The sequence below is a fragment of the Stegostoma tigrinum genome, chromosome 3 (genome assembly GCF_030684315.1).
Source record: "Stegostoma tigrinum isolate sSteTig4 chromosome 3, sSteTig4.hap1, whole genome shotgun sequence".
In the NCBI taxonomy this organism is placed as follows: domain Eukaryota; kingdom Metazoa; phylum Chordata; class Chondrichthyes; order Orectolobiformes; family Stegostomatidae; genus Stegostoma; species Stegostoma tigrinum.
Window position 1 is genome coordinate 41315649 of NC_081356.1, and position 23755 is coordinate 41339403.

Consider the following 23755-nt stretch of genomic DNA (forward strand, 5'->3'; position numbering starts at 1 on the left):
TCGCCCCCTTAACTACTGCATTCCAGTGAAAACAAACCCAGTCTAGCCAACTTTTCTTTTTTTTAAGATTAGATTCCCTACATTGTGGAAACAGGCCCTTTGGCCCAACAAGTCCACACCACCCCTTGCAGCATCCCACCCAGACCTATCCCCCTATAACCCACGTACCCCTGAACACTACAGGCAATTTAACATGGACAATCCACCTAGCCTACACATCTTTGGGCTTTGGGAGGAAACTGGACCACCTGGAGAAAACCCACACAGACACGGGGAGAATGCACAAACTCCACACAGACAGGTGCCCAAGGCTGGAATCGAACTCAGGTCCCTGGTGCTGTGAGGCTGCAGTGCTAACCACTGAGCCACTGTGCTTTTCTTCATGGCTAAAAACCTCAATATCAGGCAACATCCTGGTAAACCTTTTCTGTATCCCCTCCAAAGCATCCACATCCTTCTGGTAGTGCAGTGACCAGAACTGCACACAAGAATGTTCTGCAATTACAATATCCCCAAACCAACAAGTATTAAAAGCGCATCAGATCAGCAACTATTTCCACTGGCACTGCAGGAGGTTTGTCACACCAGAGAGGCTAGTGTCAACTAATTTAAATAAATTTGCGAGACCAAAGACATTACTCCTGGCAGTAACCTGATTGAAGTGTGAAGGGGGTACAGTGTATGGAAGGGGCAAGTCAATGTCTAATGTTCAGAAGGAAACAAAATCTATTTCAAGCTACATGGTTAAATCACAGTTTAATATTCTTTAAAATACCCAACATTTCACAAACATCGAGGTTCTATAAAGATAAGGCAAACAAACATTATCAGGTGCACAATAAAGTCAATATGTGAAAGAGGAATTCTGAATTTGTTTTTTATACACCGCTCAAGCAGGCAGAAAGATAAGATAACACTTAAAACGTGCAATAATCTACACAGAGGGCATGCCACCAATAAGTGAAAGATACCAATGCTGCAGAGGAAAATGTTGAATTGGCAATTTATCTACTAACTGATTGACAGGAAATTGGGAAGAATTGGTACTACTACAGCTGTGCTGAACTCCTGTCAGTGTAGAATAAAATCTCAGTCTGGCTTTTCATGACAGTCTTGATTTTCCTGATCCTGTGGGTACATGGGAATAAAAAGCTTCTTTCCTCTCACAGAATCCCTACAGTGGGAATAGGCTATTTGGCTCATCAAGTCCACACTGACGCTCCAAACAGTATCCCACCCATACCCACACCTATCCCTATCCCTGTAACCTTGCACTTCCCATAGCTAATCCACTTAGCTTGCATATCCCTGGATACTATGGGCAACTTAGCATGGACAATCCACCTAATCTGTGCAACTTTGGACTGTTGGACGAAACCAGAGTACCCAGAGGAAGCCCACGCAGACATGGGGAGAATGTGCAAACTCCACACAGTTGCAAGAGGGTGGGATCAATGCTGGGTTGCTGGTGCTGTGAGACAGCAGTGCTGACCACTGAGTCACTGTGCTGCCCTCTTTTCATCATATATTCTCCTCCTGTCTCAGTGAAGCACTGATTTCTCGAGCCTGAGAACTTCTGGCAACTTGCCTGAGCAGCACATGCTTCATGAGGCAGGGCAGTGAGTGTTGACAGGTACTTCGATGGTAGAAGCCCAATCACACTCATCCACACACATGCAGCTCCAATCGGGCCTGGATGGGGGCAGATGGTTTCTTCCCAAAGGCACTTGAGCCTAGGAGTCCACGAAGCCATTTGAAGGGTTTGGCTAAGTTTACCACAGGATGTTGAGATCTGTGTGGCATCTATTAATCCAATGAATCTGAAAAGCTCTCTTGTTTTCAATGCATGCTTGTCCATTTAATAATTTACTTCATAATTACCCTCCCATAACTTGTATTTTTTGAGTGACTAATGTTAATGGCTGAGTTATTGAGTGAGTAATCTTTGGCTGAAAATTAAAAACAGTTTTATTTCTTTCCATTCTCCTCATCCAAATTTTATCAATTTTATTTGGTGTGATACAACTAATATGGACTTATTGTTAGATTAGGCTCCCATTATCTATATCTATATAAGATTATGATTGTGCTAAATCATCTTGTTCCTTTCTAATTAAACAAAATTATTCAGGGCTTATCTGTTGAAAATAAAAGCTGCCCAAAGTCTAGTTTGGTCACAGATCAGAACTATGTTATTACATATACATGTAATGCTTGGGATTTGGATTGAGAGTATAATGTTCCCTGTATTAAAAATAGCTCTGACTGCTGTCCACTGTTGAGGATCATTGAAAAAGGAAATGATTAACCTGGGTGATGTAACATTGAGTCTATATTACATATCGAACTGTAATTAGTCAGCACTTTTGGAAGAGCAATGCAAGGTCAACCTCATCTCCTGTGTGAATTTTTACTTATGATCATGCCAATCTTGAGGCCTAAGGCAGCTATGCCTAAGTTATTTTAGCATTAAGACTGAGATCATCTGACCAGCTACCTGTTTCACCCCTCTCCCCCTTGCTCACTGAATCAAGTCCTCTCTTAAGGCGGCTCTCACTCCTCCAGATTTTTTTCCTTCCTCCCCTTTGTCCTTCTGAGCTCATCTTGTTCAGGAGACTCACTTTCCGCTTTCTCAAAGCTACTCCCCAGAATTGCAGAGCTGACAACTTTTCTTCTAGGCAGTCTACGGTCGTCAAAATTGCTAATAGCTCTACTCCTCAGCTACTGGCCCCTTTTCCTTCAAATCTGCATTTTTACCTTACCCCTCATAGGGCAACTGTTTCAAGCTGTGACCCGATTTTCAACCTCCCTTTCCTCTATAAAATCTTGTAGTCTTACTGATCACCACTCCCTCCCAAAAATAAACCATTCCCAGTAACTCCATTTTTGACTCCCTCCACTCAGATTTCAGCCTCTGCCAAAGCCCTGGGACTTTCCAAAATCAGTATTACAAACGTTACTGCTATAAAGCTTCTCCTCATTGCTCCGAATCTGTTGGGCAACCTTTGCCACAATCAACACACTGTCCTCTAACATCTCGCTAGCTTCAACCAGAACTGGCTGTGACTTCTCACAAGATGCTATTGTTGTTTATCTGATCACAGTCAGAGAATGACCTGAGATAGCTTCTCTTCCTGCTCCTACACCGTTATCCCTTGTGTCACCCATGTTGACACTAATATCTTATCTGCATGATGTACCATACCAGCCCCCACAACAACATTATGCAATGAATGTAGCATCAGTTTGCAAACATACACTGAAAACATCCAGCTCTTCCATACCATTACCTCTCTAGGCCTCACTACCTTTTCAGAATTGTAAGACAGCTTGCGCATGTCTATTACTGAATAAACAAAGTTCTCCAGCTAAGCAATGAGAAGACTTCACTAACATCACCCAATTCCACTCTGTCCTCAGCTTGCCTGCTGCTTGAATTTTTCTTCATCACCTGGAGACTTGACTAAAAGTAACTCCACAGAAGCTGGTATCCCATTACCAAGTCTCCTTTTGTTTAGGCATGAAAAATCCTTGATTTTAGTACTACCTCATGCAGAGTTGGGCGTGGGGCATGGAATGCATTGCCAGGGAGGTAGTGAAGTCGGCCTCATTAGGGTCATTTAAGCGGCTATTAGGTAGGCACATGGGTGATAGTATAAGGTAGTAGTGGAGGTTAGATAGACCATAGGATTTGGATAAAAGTTTGGCACAACATCATGGGCTGAAGGGCCTGTACTGTGCTTGACTGTTCTATGTTCTATGAATCAGACATCAGAGTGTCAGTGTCTCGGACATTCAACCTTTTTGTGTGTCAACCGGGACTCCCTGCTTGGGGCTGTTAAACTGATGCAATCAGGGAACTCTGCTGGCTGACCTCATTACAATCACTATGGTCCTCCTCCTGAGCCAGCAGACATAGGCCGGTCTTTCTTCTTGGAGAGGCTCCTGGGGCATCTTAGCACCAGAACAGGTTCCTCTGGCTTGTCAACTGACATGGCCAGCATATACCACATGGGAACTCAACTCTTGGCCAGGAGTGTCTTGCTAAAATTTCACTTGCTTTTTCCAGCAGCAACAGCAAAGCGGCTACTTCCAACATGTTCGTCCCTGAATCAGAGGACTTGACAACATTGGCAGAGGGGGGTGAACCCACGGGTTCCGCCAGCATTTCGAAAGGTTTTGAAGGGCAGGGCACACTCTGTTCCTACACCATTTGAGAATTTGCGGCTTTCGTACGGTCTACATTCTTATTCAGGAGTATCACACCTATCCAAACTGTGTGTGTCACCGGTCCTGACCTCACATCAAACATGCCTCTGACCCATGCCAGGCCATTTCACGTTTCTTACACCAAACATCGTTCTCTGTCTCAAACTGTCTCTCTCACTTGACAGAGTCTTGTGTCAGGCAGTGTAGTCTCTGATGATGTTTCAGCCTCCCCACAAGATTCAGGAACATTAGCCTTAAAGTGGTACAGAATCTACTATTCTTTAGCAACTCTGCCAACACCATCCATGTAGTTGCATGAGGGGTGGTCCTATTGTCAAACAAGAAGTGACAGTTTGTACCAAGAGATGCTGTGAGCCATTTCTTCAGTCCAGCCTTCAAAGTTTGAACCACTGTTTCTACCAGGTCATTGAAAGATGAGTGATGGGGAGCTGACCTTACATGTAGAATCCATTCCACTTTAAGAAATAACCGAATTCCTTACTGATTAATGATGGCTTGTTATCTGTGACAAACATTTGCGGGACTCTGTGCACTGCAAAAGATTCATGCAGTTTTTTTGTCGCAGTGTTTGATGAATGGGCTCTGCCTATCCATCCATTTTCAGCGGGCATCCACAATGACATTGAACACTTGAAAAGTTTCTGCACAGTCAATATGCACTTGAGTCCAAGGTTCACCCATCCATTCTCATGAATGTGGGGGGAGGGGGTGCTGTTGGCAGTAATTTTTGTCATTGTTGGCACTCTGGGCACTGCCCCACCAACGCAGCTACATCTGCATCTATGTCTGGCCACCAGGCATAACTTCTCGCCAACATCTTGATTTTGGAGAACCCTAGCTGGCCTTGGAGGAGTTTAGCCAGTATCTGGTGATGACATTTGCTCAGGAAAAACACTCTTACTCCCCACAATATGCCGTCCTCTACCATGAGCTGGTCCTTTCTGGGCCTAAAAAGGTTTCAAATCTTGTGATGGCCTTTTGCCTTCTCCCTTCAAAATCAGGTGCTTCAATTTGGAAAGGACTGGATCTTTCTGTGTCCAAAGACTGATATTGTTAGCTGTGACTGGAAGCATGTCCAGAAAATTTGATATCATTAGGCTCTTCCATTGGGGTACCACTGATGGTGTCTCTGATAATGGGGGGGGCAGGTGAATGCATCCACATTCGTTACTTGGCCTCTTGGACAGTGTTCCAATGTATAATTATACTCATCTAATATTATAGCCCACTGCTAAATGTGGCCTGAAGCTATGGGTGACACTGCCTGCTCCTCTTTAAAGTTACTTGTGGAACCTCCTGACCCTACATATTACAGCCAATCCCTCTTTTTCTATTTGGGCAGATTTGCCCACAGCATTAACAAGATTGCTGGATACATAAGCTTTTGGGCATTCTTCTCCATCTATGAGCTAGTATCACTCAGCAGCCATACAAGGAGGCATGGTATGTCAATATTAGATATTTCTTGGGATCATCATGTGTCAACACCTTAGAGAATGTTAGCATTGTCTTTACTTCACTGAAAGTTAGGGCTTGTCTATGTGATCATTTCCAAGACTACCCATGTTTTGGAGCTGATGCAATGGTGCCAGGATATATGTCAGGTTGTGTATGAAACTTCCATAATAACTTACCAGCCCAAGAAATAACCTAAGCTCCTCGACAGAAGATGGAGCCAGGGCACCTTTGATCAGCCTTACTTTATCTTCTAAAAGGGTGTAACCCAGTCTTGTTGAATCTGCAGCCCAAATAAATCCCACAAGGGGGAGTGCAGCTGGAAAACATATTTTTCCCTTTCTAGGCATATGCCTGCCTTGGAAAAAGTGCCTTAAATTTATATCTAATTTCTCTAAGTGGTCCTTGTTAGATTTCCCTGTTACTCAGATGTCATCCAGTAAATGGTGACCTGAGGTAAACCTTGCAAAATATTCTCTATTCACTGCTGAAATTTTGAACAGACTGCCATTTGGGGTGTTGTCAGTCTCCTATATTGGTAGATGCTCTTATAGTATTAATTGCAGCGTACACTTGGGAATCCCGGTCTAAACACAATTGCAAGTGCACATGGCTCTTGTCCCACTGTGAAGGGCAGCACCCCCCCTGCCAGCTTTGCTTGTAAATCCTCTATTTGAGGGGCTGGGTATTTTGAGCTGTGAGAAATGGTTTACCATTTGTTTAAAATGCCCACAAAAGCAAACTGACCCATTGGACTTCAAAATCAATGCGACCAATGCTGCCCATTCCACGAATTAGACTGGTTTGATAATTTCTTCACTTTGCAGTCTTTTGATTTCTGCATCTGCTTGTACCCATAAGGCAAATGACACTGGGCAAGCCTTACAGAATCGTAGAATTGTTTCCTGGTCACCATGCAAGGTGGCCTTGGCTCCTGATAGTCCCTGGACTTTCCTGGAAGGCATTTAATTAGGACTTCACTCAAGCAGCCATTTACTACCTGAAAAATGTTGAACCAATCCAGATGAATCCCTTCCAACCAATTTTGCCCCATGGGCCTGAATCTTTTATTACAATCACTGGTAACTGAATCAGCTGCTTCTCCTAAGAGACCTGAATGGAAGTTGTACCTTAACCCTTAAGGGTTGCCCAGTATAGGTTCTCAGCTTAGCTGAGGCCTTGCACAAAGTTAAGCGCTGGGGTCCATGGCAAGTTTTGTTAAAGACTGGTTCTGCAATCACTGAAACAGCCACGGCAGCATCAACCTCCATTAGAACCAGATCACTATTTACCCAAACATTTGTCTTGACTGGTTCTGATTTTGATGTTGCTAAGCAAGTTAACTGTTCCAAATCATATGTAACTGTATTTTGCAGGTTATGAACTCTCCTGGATACTGGCCTCTGAGTTCTCACTCAATTTAGGTCTAGTATGACTCTTTTGCTGTCTTGAGTCCACATAGCAGCAACAATGGCTTGCTGGCCAGGGCTCTGAAGAAAATTTTAACCATTCGGCCAAGGTTTGGCTTTGTTTTGAGGTTTTGCTGTGGGCTGGCCTAGAGTTGATTTCTTCAGGACATGACCCGAGTGAAGCTATGTAATTCCCTGCACTCAAGTAGTGTTCTTCAAACTCAGTTGGACTGGTGAGGGTATCCACAAGCATTGGAACACCTTGCAATCTGTACGCTTCACTTGCCATGTTTTACAATGGCAAAGCCAGTTATAGTGCCTGTTTGAAATCCAGTTGGGCTTCAGTCAGCTTGTGTTTTTGAATATTTACATCATTAAATCTCACATACTAGATGGTCTCCAAGTATTGTATTAAGAATTAAATCAAATTCACAGGACACTGCCAGTCCTTTTAACCTAGTCCAAAACCCTGATACAGATTCTCCTGGTTCTCAAATTGCCATGTAAAAGTGATAGTATCTCAGAAGTAGAGTAAGTTTGGGGTTGTAATATTACTTAACTACGTCAGTCAATTCTTGAAAAGTTTTAGTATCTGGTGCTTCAGAGAAAGTAAAGCTCCTAATGACAGACAAAAAAAAACTGCAGGTCCACAGGTTGTCTGGAGAATTATTCATTTTTCATACTGTTGCCACACAATGTCATTTGCTAGGAAAAAATAATACATTCTTTCCACATATTGGGCTCATTCTCTACAATTTGCCCAACAGGTCCACACCGCCCCTCTAAACAGTATCCCACCCAGATCTATCCCCATTCCCCAAGTAGAGGAACGGATAGCAAAGATGATTCTCGATAGGAGTGAGAGAGACAGGGTAGTTGTCATGGGGGACTTCAACTTTCCAAATATTGACTGGGAACACTATAGTTCGAGTACTATAGATGGGTCAGTTTTTGTCCAGTGTGTGCAGGAGGGCTTCCTGACACAGTATGTAGATAGGCCATCAAGGGGCGAAGCCACATTAGATTTGGTACTGGGTAATGAGCCTGGCCAGGTGTTAGATTTGGAAGTAGGTGAGCACTTTGGTGATAGCGATCACAATTCTGTTTGTTTACTTTAGTGATGGAAAGGGAGAGGTGTATACCACTGGGCAAGAGTTATAGCTGGGGGAAAGGCAATTACCATGAGATTAGGCAAGATTTAGGGAGCATAGGATGGGGAAGGAAACTGCAGGGGATGGGCACATTAGAAATGTGGAGCTTATTCAAGGAAAAGCTCCTGTGTGTCCTAGTTAAGTATGTACCTGTCAGGCAGGGAGGAAGCTGTAGAGTGCGCGAGCGGTGGTTTACGAAGGAGGTGGAATCTCTGGTCAAGAGGAAGAAGGCGGCTTATGTTAGGATGAGATGTGAAGGCTCAGTTAGGGCACTTGAGGGCTACGAGGTAGCCAGGAAAGACCTAAAGAGAGAGGTCAGAAGAGCCAGGAGGAGACATGAGAAGTTGTTGGCAGATAGGATCAGGGTAAACCCTAAGGCTTTCTATAGGTATTTAAGGAATAAAAGAGTGACGAAAGTAAGATTAGGCCCAATCAAGGATAGTAGTGGTAAGTTGTGTGTGGAGTCAGATGAGATAGGGAAGCGCTAAATGAATATTTTTCAACAGTATTCACTCTAGAAAACAACAATGTTGTCGACGATAATAGTGAGATACAGGCTACTAGACTAGGTGGGATTGAGGTTCACAAGGAAGAGGTTTGAGAAATCCTTCAGAGGTTGATGATAGATAAGTCCCCTGGGCCGGATGGGATTTATCCTCAGATCCTCTGGGAAGCCAGGGAGGAGATTGCCGAGCCTTTGGTATTGATCTTTAACTCATCATTGTCTACAGGAATAGTGCCAGATGACTGGAGGATAGCAAATGTGGTTCCCCTGTTCAAGAGGGTGAGTAGAGACAACCCTGGTAATTATAGACCAGTGAGCCTTACCTTGGTTGTTGGTAAAGTGTTGGAAAAGGTTATAAGGGATAGGATTTATAATCATCTAGAAAAGAATAAATTGATTAGGGATAGTCAGCACGGTTTTGTGAAGGGAAGGTCGTGCCTCACAAACCTTATTGAGTTCTTTGAGAAGGTGAGCAAACAGGTAGAGGAGAGTAAACTGGTTGGTGTGGTGTATATGGATTTCAGCAAGGCGTTCGATAAGGTTCCCCACAATAGGCTATTGTACAAAAAGCGGAGGAATGGAATTGTGGGAGCTATAGTAGTTTGGATCAGAAATTGGCTTGCTGAAAGAAAACAGAGGGTGGTAGTTGATGGGAAATGTTCATCCTGGAGACCAGTTACTAGTGGTGTACCGAAAGGGTCGGTGTTGGGTCCACTGCTGTTTGTCATTTTTATAAATGACCTGGATGAGGGTGTAGAAGGATGGGTTGGTAAATTTGCAGACGACACTAAGGTCGGTGGAGTTGTGGATAGTGACGAAGGATGCTGTAGGGTGCAGAGAGACATAGATAAGCTGCAGACCTGGGCTGAGAGGTGGCAAATGGAGTTTAATGCAGACAAGTGTGAGGTGATGCACTTTGGTAGGAGTAACCGAAAGGCAAAGTACTGGGCTAATGGTAAGATTCTTAGTAGTGTAGATGAACAGAGAGATCTCAGTGTCCATGCACACAGATCCTTGAAAGTTGCCACCCAGGTTGACAGGGTTGTTAAGAAGGCATACAGTGTTTTAGCTTTTATTAATAGAGGGATCGAGTTCCAGAACCAAGAGGTTATGCTGCAGCTGTACAAAACTCTGGTGCGGCCGCACTTGGAGTACTGTGTACAGTTCTGGTCACCGCATTATAAGAAGGATGTGGAAGCTTTGGAAAGGGTGCAGAGGAGATTTACTAGGATGTTGCCTGGTATGGAGGGAAGGTCTTACGAGGAAAGGCTGAGGGACTTGAGGCTGTTTTCATTAGAGAGAAGAAGGTTGACAGGTGACTTAATTGAAACATATAAAATAATCAGAGGGTTAGACAGGGTGGATAGGGAGAGCCTTTTTCCTAGGGTGGTGACGGTGAGCACGAGGGGGCATAGCTTTAAATGGAGGGGTGAAAGATATAGGACAGATGTCAGAGGTAGTTTCTTTACTCAGAGAGTAGTAAGGGTATGGAATGCTTTGCCTGTAATGGTAGTAGATTCGCCAACTCTAAGTACATTTAAGTCGTCATTGGACAAGCATATGGACGTACATGGAATAGTGTAAGTTAGATGGGCTTCAGATCGGTATGACAGGTCAGCCCAAACGTCGAGGGCCGAAGGGCCTGTACTGTGCTGTAATGTTCTATGTTCTTCCCCTGTAGCCCTGCATTTCCCATGGCCCATCCAACTAACTTACACATCCCTGAACACAATGAGCAATTTAGCTTGGCCAATCCACCTAACCTGCACAGATTTGGAATGTGGAAGGAAAAGAGCACGCATACAGACATGGGAGAACATGCAAACTCCACAAAGATGGTCACTCGAGGTGGGAGTTGAACCTGAACCCCTAGCGCTGTGAGGCAGCAGTGTTAACCACTATGCCACCTGGCTGTTCCACTACTAATAACACCAGTATCCCATCACCAAGTCACCTTCTACTTCGACATGAACAATCCTTGACTATGGCACTGCCTCAAAATCAGGCACCCGTTTCATATGTCAGCCCGGGCACCCTGATTAGGCCAGATTAACAGCCCTAATCAGGGTGCTTCTATTCTATGGAGGTCCGACAGGCTGACATTGTTACAATCATGACATTGACTATTCTCATGTATTTTTGGCTGGTGTCCCACATTCCACCCTCTAAACTAGAGGCTATCCAACACCCTCCTGTTAGCATTCTAATTTGCACCAAATCCTGTTCACCCATCACATGTGATTTCTGACCCACCTTAGCTTGCATTAAGTAAAATCACAATTTTAAATTATCATTCTTGTTTACAAATCCCTCCACAGCTTTGGCCCTCTCAAATCTGTAATCTCCTCCAACATATCATGTATGTGTGCTCTTCCAATTCTGGCTCAAGTGTTGCCAGGGGTTAAACAAGCTGACTGAAACGTTTTCAGCTGCTTACGTCTGGGTTTTCTCTCCCTAAACCTTTCCACGCCTCTCTCCCTCTTTCGCTTGAAGGACCACCTTCAATCTATTTGATCAAGCGTTCATTCTAAATATTTATGTGGATTAGCAGAAACTTTCGTTTGATAATGATCCTGTGAATCACATTGAGAGACTTTACAATATGAAAGGTGTTTTATAAATATAGATTGTTGTTGATCCCATGAGGCTTAACGTGATGTTTACTGTAGGTACAAGCAAGTGAGCCAAAGCAAGTGTAACCTAGCAAGAGTCAGTGATCTTCAGCGTCCAGATTGAAGGGTTTCAACTTTCAACCTAATTTGCTATTAATTTCCAATTAGAGATTAACAAAACTAATTAGCTACGTTTTTGTTGAATTGACTCATGTCCATGGGGATGTGTAGTAAGGCTGCTTATATCAGGGTGCTTTAGAATAAATAAACAAGGATTGAAACCTTTCATCCTACTGAAAACATGATTGAGCTAGGGTCAGGGAAATGTGAAGGTTGATCTTCCCACTATACAGCAATTGAAATTGTGAAAAAGCCACTGGCAGGGCTTCTTCCTCGGTGAGGACACATTAAAGTAAAGGATGGCAGACTCGGCAGCAAGAGCAACCAATGGAAGCACCACACTGCACCCTCACTAATGATGCCAATTACCTCCCCATCTACCACGCCTGACCAATCTCTGAGCTCAACCCCACTCCATCTGGCTCCTCAAGTCTGCTCCACCTTGCTGCTCCTGCTGAGGTGCAGTCCCAGCGGTGGCCTCTCCAATTGGTTGGCAGCTCCTGCAGGTGGCATCTTTGCCCTTGAAGGGATAGCAGACCGATGCCAGGCCGCCTATTGTATGACAGCTCCAGAATCAGGTCAGAGTGCCACAGAGTGTCAAGGCAGGGTTGCTCTGGTTTACAACCACCCTGTTGAGGTGTTTACTGTACTGGGACTAAAGCAAATACTGGAATCTTAATAAAAGGTAGAATATGAAAACATTGTAGGCCAACCTATTCGGCTGGAAAGAGATTTTGTCGTATCCAGTGATTTCGCACAAGTCCCGTTCCAGTTCCTGGAATAACTGCTGGTATCCTTGCGCCTGATCAAGAGGTACAAAAGGATGCACATTCCCAAATTCAAGCCAAGTGATGGGCTGCAAAGAAAGCATGGGGAGCCAGGAGAAAGGGGAAACACAACATTCATTCATGAAAGTGATCGACATCTACGTAATTTTCAAAATACAAACAATCAATTAACTAGGATTATGTGGCAACACATTGCTACTTAAGAGGTTGCATTCTAATGATATTCAGACTAATTTCTCAATATTTAGAATGGATTTTATAATCTTTGGCTTTAATTTTGAAGCCACTTCATAAAAGTTCACTCAAGAGATTTGGTTGGAGATTTGGTTCCATTGGAGAGATTTTGGCTCTTTATTGTAACTACACAATGGGCTATTCAATCTTCAATGTGCAGATGTGCTGACAAACTAGGAGGTTAGGAACGGGTGAGAAGAAAGCTCTATCCAGGGCTTGTGCAGGTACAGTTCATGATGGGCAGACAGTATCCTTTGAGCATATTCAGATACGGAATATTTTTAAAACTTCTATTTAAGGATCCAGAGCTGTCCTAAGGAGGAGGGGGTGACAGTGGGGGTCTGGGAAAATCATATTGTGCTCTATCCACCCCCAGAAGTCTTCGTGAAGATCATTTGCGTGAATGATGCCTTGCAGCCTTCGAATGAAACGGAACAGAGAGTCACGAGAATGTTACTCTCAGCCAAAGGTCACCTACAGCCTGGTTTTTAGGTCCTCCCAGATGCTATGGTCCCAGCATATAGCCACTGAAATCACGGGATCTGGTGCTCTTGCCCCAGCCTAGGGACACAGTTCTGTAAAGAACACTGTTTGGCTTCAACTCGTGCTGAACTGGTTGTATTCAGTTGGTACTAACTGCCTCAAGGCAGTTAAACCAGTCTAGCAACTGGGCCTTAAAATAGGCATTGTGCAAAAACAGAAGTTTCTAGAAAAGCTCAGCAAGTTTGGCAGCATCTGTTAAGAAAAATCAGTTAATGTTTTGGTCTAGTGACCCTTTCTGAGAACTGCAAAATGTGTTTCTGACATATTCAATGTAGTCTGTCCTTATCTGCTTGACAAGCATGTACTGCCACCAAATAACTGGTACATTTTGCTTACTTCTTGGGCACTTATGTGCTTAGTGCCTGTGCAGCCAAATTACTGAGTCTAAATATGTGGCTGGAGAGCCAATGCTGCGGGTGCACGTCTTTACTTTTGCAGCAAAAGCACTCTCATAAGTGCAATCTCTCAAACGCAGATTTAATCTGCCCTCCTGAATAGGCAGCAGCCACATTACATGCTGATTACACAAACAGTTCACGTTATACTCAATTTCAGGAAATAAAGATATGTCAATTTTGTAGCTGAAGGTGACGTAACGAATAAGCCACACTTACCGTGAGTTCTGAGGAACTGTTCAGCTTCATTGTGCAAGACCCCTAGTTCAAACAGAGGGAAAGAAAAGTGTAATGTGCTACCACTAAAGCTACATATTAAAGTAGGAAGAAAATTGAAAATAACTATCACCCACCAGTGGAATCATGCTGTGAACGAGAGAAATATCTTTATTTTCTAATTTCTTCATGTACCGGACAATATTCGTTTCGGAATGATAACTAAAACATATAAGTTAACAAATGAAGTGCTCAAAACATGAGTATGTACAAAATTTTAAAAATATTAACCAAATATCAAGTTTGATAACTAAGATTAAAATTATGTTACAAGATGGCATTTGGTTTAAGGAAGTAAAATTACATTTGACTTTTGTTACTTCACTCATACAGCACACCAGACAATTACAAGATGAAGTGACGAGCTGGTTCCCTGCCTAACTTTATTATCTCAGACCGTAATAACATGATATACATAAGTAGTTCCAGATAGGTAAAAATGTAACCAAATAACATTAAAATTTTATCACAAGTGGAACGTACCATGAAAGGGACATTTGTTATGTGGAAAAAACTAGACACATTTGGATAATTCTTATAATTTTAGGATAGTGCATTTGAGAGAGATGTGTTAAAAACATTTCATTTTTAACAGTCATCATAACTGTTATGCAAGCAAAAGATTTAAGAAAGGGGTATCAACTCACATAGCATGAGAACAGGCAATTGATTGGTTGGTTCATTGTGGCAGAGAGATATAGCTGAAACTCTGAACTGTCAATCATAGTTAGCTAATGAAATTCAGATCAGGCATACAGTCTCTGATTGGTCAAGGTATTGTCATGGGGAGAAATGAAATTTTAAAAAAGACGATAAAGGGGAGATTTGACAGAAATATTCAAAATTGTGACAGTGGATGTCAAGGATTGAAGGGGAGAAACTAACTCCGGTAACACGGTGGCAGAGCTGAACACTCCAGCCAGAGCTCCTCTGTTCCCCCAATTCTTTTTCTTTGTTTCCCCTGGACTCCCCCCCCCACAACTTCTCTTGACCTCAGACACCTGGCTCCGGCCTCCAATTCCCAGCCTCTGAAGCTCAGTGCGGGACGTGGTGGTAGCCTGTGGTCAAACAACATGGAGACTCCCTGCGCTGGTCTGCCATGGAGAGTTTTTGAAGACGGACTGCAAGGTGGTCTTTTTAACTTCACTTCTTGTTTTTTCTGACCTGTGGTCATGCTGTGCATTGCACTGCTGCGATGTAACTTTAACTTTTCTATTCTGTAACTAAAGATTATACCTTGGTACCACTGTAGCAGGTACCAAGGTAGCAACTTATAAGCTTTTCACTGTTCTTATTTGAGTACATGACAATAAAGCTAATTCAATAAAGAGGTAATAAATTGGATAAAGGGAAAGCAGTAGATGTGATATATTTGGATTTTCAGAACGGATTTCATAAAAAGATACCACGTATTATGCTTCTTGGAATGGCAAGATCCCCATGTGTTAGAGGTAGCATGGATAGGGGTGTGGCTTACTAATGGAAGACAGAGTTGGAACAAGGAGACCATTTTCAGAATGGCAATCTGTAACTAGCAGAGTGTCACAGGGATCAGTGCTGGGGTCACTATTATTTATACTGCACATTAATGACTTTGAGGAGAAAAGTGAATATACTGTAGCTAAGTTTATGAATGACCCAAAATAGGTAGGAAGGTAAGAGGAGAGAATGACACAGAGTCTGTAAGGATATAGACAGGCTTTGTGAATGAGTAAAAAAACTTAGTAGATGGATCATTATATGGGAAAATCTAAAGCTATGTGGTTCAGTAGGAAGGATAGAGATCATATTATTTAAATGGAAAAAGACTGCAGAAAATCATGGAACTGAGCCACTTGGGAGTCCACATGCACAAATTACAGAAAAGCTAGCATCTAATTTTAGGTAGGGTAAATGGAATGTGGGCCTTTATTTCAATGGGAATGGAGCATGGAAGTAGGAAGATTTTGCTAAAAATATACAAAGCATAAGTTAGATCACAACTAGAATACCTGTTTAGGTCTCCTTTTCAAAAGAGATATATACTGGCAGTGGAAGTAGTCTGGAGAAGGTCGAGTGGATTAATCCTGAGCATGGAGGGGCTATTTTATGAGGAGAGGTCGAGTAGATTGTAACAGTACTCATTGGAGTTTAGAAGAATAAAAAGAACACTGACTGAAACAGACAACATTCTCAGGGGCTAGAAAGGTTGTTACTCTTGTGGGAGAGTCTAGGACCACAGGGCATAACCTCAAAAGGAAAGAGGCACCCTTCTAAGATGGAGGTGAAGGGTAGTTGCTCCTTTCAGAGGGTATTAAATCTGCGGAATTCTTTACTGCAGAAGGCTGTAGTGTTTGGCTCATTAAATATATTCAAGGCTGAGTCAGATAGATTTTTAATCAATGAGAGAAGCACGAGTTATACAGAAAAGGCAGGTTAGTGGAATTGAGGGTGATCAGATCAGGCATGATCTCAATCAATGACAAAGTGAACTCAATGATCAAAATAGCTTATTTCTGCTCCTGTCTTCTGATCTATTCTAACTGATTGTTGACAAGAAAACAAACAGATTTAACAACTGGCAAAAATATCCAGAGGGGAAAAATGAGAATTTGTGGTCTATGAAGTTGTGTTCTGTATTGCTTGGAGAATGCTGGAAACAGATTTAATGGACACTTTCAGAGAGATCTGGATTCATTCTTGAGGGGAAAAAAAAAAGAGAGATCTGAAGGGCCAAACAGAATAACATGGCAGGGGGCCTAACTAGATAGCTTTTAAAAGAATCAGTATGGGGCAACAGGCCTCTTCTGTGCTGTAAATTCTACAGTAACAGTAAATAAAATCCCATGAATTTTCTAAAGGAACCTGAATGCACCTTTGAAGATTCAGTAAAAGATCTGAAAATAATTTGGTAAGGTGGGAAAAGGGCTTCAAGCTAAAACAAATTAACCACTTGATATATTCTCACTCAAAAAGAATGTAGTAGAAGTTTTAAAATAATTAGATATTCCTCAACCATAGAACATTGCTGGTCAAGAAGTGTCTTATTTTCATTGACTGGTAACTTGGAGTGTATCACAAATACCTCAACAAGGAAAAGACTGACATTCACAAATTGTGACAAGTGTGCTGATTATAACTTATTTAACTGTACATGTACAAGGCAGCCTCAATTTACTCGATTAAGCTGCAATCTTAGGACAAGACTTCTCACGAACCTGTTGAAGACTGGATGTGTAAGGAATTTGCTTGTCCTCTTAAACTGTGTAGCCAAGATTCCCTTTGGTTCGTCACCCATGCTCTCAGCTATCAACTCCTTAAGAAAAAAAAAATTGTGGTTCTTGAAGATTGTAGCAAACTTTGTAAAAACACAATCTGGAGAGACTGCATGCTGGAGTTTTGACTTTCCTCCATATTCATAATCAGAAACCTTTGTCATTGTAAATCAATGAATTGCAAAAGAATGTTCCAAATGGATTTTTTTTTATTTGTACAAAGGATGTGGGCACCACAGAAAATGCCATTTGTGTTGTTGTCCATCCTAATTATTCTGAAACTGAGTAGTTAACCAGAACACTGATTACAGTAACTAAAATATTTTGAATTTTCAACAGGAACCTGAACGCACCTTTGAAGACCTATTAAAAGATTTGAAGATATGTAAAGGTGGGAAAAAGGTTTCAAGCAAAAACAAAATTAACCAGCTGATATTTTCCCACATGCAAAGTGTAGTTGGAGTTTTAAAATGAATAGCTATTCTCAACCGTAAAACATTAATGGTGAGGAACTGCCTTACTTGGCATTGACTGGTAACTTGCAGGAATCATTAACACTTTAAACAGTAACAGACTGACTCATTTACGAAACTCAGAGCCAAGCGCGTTGTTGAGGGGCTGGAATCACATGTGGACCAGACCAGGAAATGAGGGCAAATGTTCTTCTCTAAAAGTACTTTCGTGAACCAGAATTGTCTTTACAACAATTGACAATGGTTTGATTGCTACTACTAGACTAGCTTTTAATTCCAAATTTTTGGAGAACTCAAACTTCACCATCTGCCATCATGCACTTTGAACCTTGACCCCAGAACACAATACATCCGTTTAGATTACCCCTAAACCACCATCTCCCCACTGAATTTTTAAATTTAAACCTAGGTATAGCGGGTTCACAAACTCCCAGGCAGATCTCACTGTTCAATGTCGTCATTTCATTCATTTTCTTATCTTACATAATAGCATGTAAGCACACCACATCTTCAAATCTTTTAATAGGTCTTCAAAGGTGCATTCAGGTTCAGGTTCCTGTTGAAAATTCAAAATAGTTTAGTTACTGTAAGCAGTGTTCAGGTTAGCTACTCAGTTTCAGAATAACTAGGATGGACGAAAACACAAATGGCATTTTCTATCCTGACACTTTCATCCTAAACACTGGTACCGTCAGTAACAAGCCTGCTTAACAAGTTGCACCAGCTTTAACTGCTAGCCCACCAGAGCCTGTTCTAGGCCCAACACTGGTGAAGAAATTTCAGTCAAAAAATGAAACAGAAAAGGTAGTTCATGGCAGCTGCTGTGAGCAGGAAGTACGGTGGGCAGAGTGATTGAATTAGGTGGGAATGGAAACTTTGCTTTTCTGCTGACCAATACTAACGTAGAGATTAAGTCAGCAGCACGCTCATAGGGCGATAACCCTCACGTTATTAAGTTGTAACATGTTGGCAAGTGATGAATCTTCATCAATGTAAAATATTCTCTTCTTAAGTCAGACTGTAACAAAGCAATGAGCAGTGCATGGTCATTCACAATAATTTAAAATAGACATGAAATTGGTGGCTTTCTCCAGCTGTGTCTGAAGTCAGCTGTGCCCAGAGTTCAACAGCTCAGTGAGAGAGATGATGTGGCTTGTGAGGGGGTGCACCAAGATGTGGGGTATGGCCTGGGGCACGAAGAGAGGATCAGGAGCAGATCTGGAGCACAAAGGAATGAAAGTGGAAGGCTTATCAGAACATCTGGGGTGTCCTGGGTTTTGTTGGAACAGTCAACCATACTAAGAAAAAGCCTAAAGGATGGTGTCAACACTGCAAAAAGTCATAGTTATGGAGTCTGTATAGCGTGAAAACAGGCCGTTCGGCCCAATGAGCCCACACTGCCCGTCCGAAGAGCATGGAACCCAGACCCATTCTCCTACCTCTGCATTTCCCCACGTGTAACCCACCTAACCTAAACATCCCTGGGCACTGTGGGCAATTTAGCATGGCCAATCCACCTACCCTGCACATCTATGGATCAGAGGAAAAACTGGAACACCCAGAGGAAACCCACTCAAATACGGGAAGGATGTGAAAACACCACACACAGTCACCCAAGAGTGGAACTGAACCTGGGTGGCTGCCACTGTGAGGCAGCATTGCTAACCATTGAGCCATCGTGCCAACCTCAATGTGCTGCTAGGCATGGGTGGGGATTGAACTCACGATTTCTGGGTTACAAGACCAATACCTTTTCACTTGGCCAGCAGAGCCTGCACTAAAAGCCGCAGAACAGAGGGACTCAGGTGTCCCCATCCATCAATCACAAGAAGCTTGCATCCAAGTTCAATGAGTATAAGGGAAGTCAAATTGACCTTCATTTCAAAAGGAACGGAGCATGAATGTGGGGAGGTCTTGCTAAAACTTGACAAGATGTTGTAGTTAGACCAGAGATGAAATACTGTGAACAATTTTGGGCCCTTCATCTAAGGAAAGACAGGCAATCCAGAGAAGGCTCACCAGGGTGATTCCAAGTACGGAGGAAGTGTCTTACAAGGACAGATTGAATAGGTTGGAACAGTTCTCATTGGAAAATAGAAGATTGAGGGGCGACTTTACTTAAACATGTAAGATTTTTAGTAGACTTTGGGGCAGCATGGTGGCTCAGTAGTTAGCATCACTACCTCACAGCGCCAGGGACCCGGGTCCAATTTCACCCTCGGGCAGCTGTCTATGTGAGGTTTGCGCATTCTCCCCATCAGTGTGGATTTTCTCTGGGTGCTCTGGTTTCCTCTCTCAGTCCACAGATGCACAGATTAGGTGGATATTCCCATGCTAAATTGCCCGTAGTGTTCAGGGATGTGTAGATGAGGTGGGTTATATAGGGATGGGTCTGGGTTGGATGCTCTGAGGGTCAGTGTGGACTTGAGCTGAAGGTCCTGTTCCCACAGTGTAGGGACTCTATGATTCTATGACAGGACAGATGTGGGTAAGTGGTTTCGTCTTGCAGGAGAGTCTAGGACCAAATGGCATTATCTCAGAAGGGTCTAACCATTTAAGACAGAGACAAGGAGGAATTTCTCCTCTGAGGGTAGCAAATCCGTGGAATTCTTTACTAGAGGGCTGTCAAAGGTGGGTTGTTAAGTACATTTAAGGCTGCAATAGACAAAATTTTAAATCAGTAAAAGGAATCGAGTGTGATGGAAAAAGGTGGAGGAGTCAAGGATTAACAATTCAGCCATAATGAAGGTCTTTTTCTCAGGGTAGGGACTCCATCTAGGTTTAAGACGCAAGGGAAAAAAATTTAAAAAAGGACCTGAGGGCAACTTTTTCGCACAGAAGGTGGTGCACATATGGAACGATCTGCCTCGGGGGTGGTGGAAGCCACTACAATTACAACATTTGAAAGGCATCTGGATGGGTACATGAATAGGAAGGGTTGAAAGACAGATATGGGCCAAATGCTGGTAAATGGGACTAGATTAGCTCAGGATATATGGTCAGTGTACAGGAGTTAGACCAAATGGTCGGTTTCTATGCTGCATAACTCTGTATCATTGAATGGCAGTGCAGCCTTGATGGGCTGAACTGTCTATTTCTGCTCCCATGACTTACGGGCTTAAGTGTGGTTCCAACTCAGTGTGCTGTCTTTGAGTTTACTCACAGAATTTTAATTATCTTCTGTCATGGACAGAATTTATGCTTGTTTTTTATTACTGCCTTGGTCAGGATTTCTTAATGTGAATAATTTTCTTTTCTCATTTCCAGGATGAGTGTCCCAATTACATTATGCCTATCGTGTAAGATTCACAATATGCCATGACTTGATGGCAGATCATAAACCCGCATCACCTGCAGGCAGACAGACCTCTTTAATTATATGATTTTTTTTAAAAAGAGGGACTGTGATAAGAAAACAAAATGACTTCAGTCTATTAACTGCCTGCAAAAGAGTTTTAAGAATCACGTTGGCACACGTCTAAAAAGCTTTGAAAGGCAAAACACACTCCAAACTGAACTGTAAGTCCCTGCAAGAATCTCAGACACTGATCATGACGGCTATAAAATGACAGCAATCTGAACGAGATAAATTTGCTTTATCTCCTTTCAAGAAAATGCAGGGATGGAAGTTAAAAGTGAGCTTCAACCTGGTCTTTGCATGTTGGTGGCTAGATGTTGTACTGTGTGCACTAGTCTGTTGTGAAGGCCACAGCTTTGACAACAGCCTTTAAAGACACTGCACTGCAGGGAAACTAAGGGAAACCTGCTCCTCACTCTGAACGTTACTAGTCAGCCACTGTCAAAAGAATCCAGAACAAAAGGAATTAAAATCAACCTTCTAAGCAAAGAATCTCAAAATTAACTGATCAGCTACCAACACCAAAATTGTTGGTAATCTGTCGCAATGATCGTAATGTTCTGCTGTCTATTCTGCACAAACAATTCAAAAACTGACTTTTAAAAAAAATTTTAGTTTTTGCTTTTGTTGTCTCACATATTTGCTCATCTGCAATATATGTGCATCACTGTATTATTTCTTCTTGTGGATTAGTAATTAACAAACCTACCCCTTATTACCTCACGAAGGCATGGTTAAAATGGTTCCTTTCAAAACAAATTCATTTGGTCTATGAAAAACATACAAGAGAATCGATTATTTTAGAAATGAGCTTGTTGTCACCAACAAAGTGAGTTGGGCCCTCCTCACCCATAAACTTGACAATTTGGATATTGCCACTGGAACCGTAATAACTTGAGGCACCTCACCTGGGGTCTGGATGTGACAGCTGTCTTCGTACAAATAGTGAAAACATTGAGAGATTTTAAAGGTTCTTTAAATTGTGTGTGCACTAATTTCGGAGGAGAGAGAGATATTGGAACAGGACGGGCATGTGGAAGAGAGAACAGTGCGGGGGCAGAGGTGTGCAGAGCAATCAGGATCCAGGAGAGTAGCACTGGGGAGATGGGCGTGAGAGGGAGAAAGCTGGAGAGTGTATACAATGAAGACACAGGAGGATTCGGCCTCCCAGGTCAACTCTCCAGGCCCCCAATGTCAACATCCCCTTCACTTCTCACATCTGGAGGATGTGACTTTTACCCACTCTGCGCATCCTGCATCAGGCTTCCCATGCAATCCCAGCACCCCCAGCCCCACAGTGAAAGCCGGTTCAACTTGTATGCAGTTCCTTGCACATGGGCAGTAATACGTTGAGAGTCAGAGTGTCCTGGAGCACAGAAACAGACACTTTTGTCCAACCAGTCCGGGTTGAACAATCTCAAAACTAACCCAGTGTCATGTGCCTCCTCCTGGCCCATACCCCTCCAAACCTCTCCTATTCAGGTATTTTTTAACGTTTAAAAGGCATTCAAATATTGTACCTGCATCCACCACTTCCACAGGAAGCTCATTCCATACGTGAACCACCCTCTGCACAATAAATTGCCTCATGTCTTTTCAAAATTTCTCTCTCCCCACCGTAAAAATGTGCATCCTAGTCTTGAAATCCCCCAAGTTAGGGAAAAGACAACTACCATTAGGTCTATCTATACCTCTCATTAGTTTATAAACTTCTATTGGGTCGCTTCTCAACCGCTTATGCTCCAATGTAAAAAGCCCCAGCCTGACTAGACTTTCTTTAGAACTCAAACCTTCCATTCCCAGCAAGTTTCTTCCAAACCACCTCCAACTTAATAATATCCTTCCTACAACTGGGTGACCAGAACTGGGCACAGTAGTCCAGAAGAGGCCTCACCAACATCCTGTACGCCCTCAACATAACTTCCCAACTCTTACAGTCAAACGACTGAGCAATGAAGGTAACCATGCCAAAGCCTTTTTAACCACCCTGTCTCTACGTGACAGAAACTTCAAATAATTAAGCATCCGCACACCTAGCTCACTCTGTTCTACAACACTACCCAAGGCCCTACCATTAATTGTATAAGACCTACCCTTGTTTGTTGTACCAAAATGCAATGCCTCGCATTTATCCAGATTGAACACCATCTGCCATTTTTGAACCCCCTTGGTTCATTTGATCAAGATCCCTCTGTAATCTTAGAAAACCTTCTTCATTGTCTACCACGCCACCAATTTTGGCATCGTGCAGACTTCCTAACCATGTCCTCTATATTCTTATCCAAATCACTTATATAAATGACAAACGAAAGGGAACCCAGCACCAATCCCTATGGGGGATCCCTATGACTGGTCACAGGCCTCCAGTCTGAAAAGCAAACCTCCACCACCACTCTGTCTCCTGCCATTAAGCCAATTATGTATTATACTTGCAAGCTCGCCCTGAATTCCATGTGACCTAACTTTACAAATTAGTCTGCTATGCCACCAATTTTGGGGTCATCTGCAAACTTACTAACAGAGTTACTACGTACTCTGATTCTCTCTTGTCTTTCATTTCTCATTGATGTGCTCTCTTCACACTCAGAACTTTCCCCAAACCTTCTATTTACACTGCTACTTAGAATTCCTCCATTTCCCCCTCTCTATCAGTATAAAGTCTTTCAATTGATCAAATAAATCTCCCGAAGATATTGGTCCCTTTCCAGTTCAGGTTAGGCCCATCATTTTTGAACAGGTCTTTTCTATCGCAAAAGACATTCCAATAGTCAAAAACCTGAATCCCTGAACAATACACCATCTCTTCAGCTATTGATTCATCTCCATTACCTTTTTGTCCCTTCTCTTGTTTGAGTTTGGCATTAGGAGTAAACCAGAAATTACTACTTTAGGGGTTCTATCCTTTAATCTTCTACTTAAACTCTTTTATTTACTCAGTACTACTTTAATCTT

The 23755-nt window shown here is 42.6% G+C and overlaps 1 protein-coding gene across 1 annotated transcript in view; it reads right to left on the minus strand.

The window, feature by feature from the left end:
- gldc (glycine dehydrogenase (decarboxylating)) overlaps positions 1–23755 on the minus strand; it is a 195755-nt gene that overhangs the window by 83356 nt on the left and 88644 nt on the right. The window contains exons 12-15 of the mRNA XM_048527590.2: positions 16916–17013; positions 13796–13880; positions 13662–13703; positions 12196–12338 (exon numbers count right to left, since the gene is read on the minus strand). Coding sequence (XP_048383547.1) covers positions 12196–12338; positions 13662–13703; positions 13796–13880; positions 16916–17013 — 368 coding nt within the window. The remainder of the gene's footprint in view (positions 1–12195; positions 12339–13661; positions 13704–13795; positions 13881–16915; positions 17014–23755) is intronic.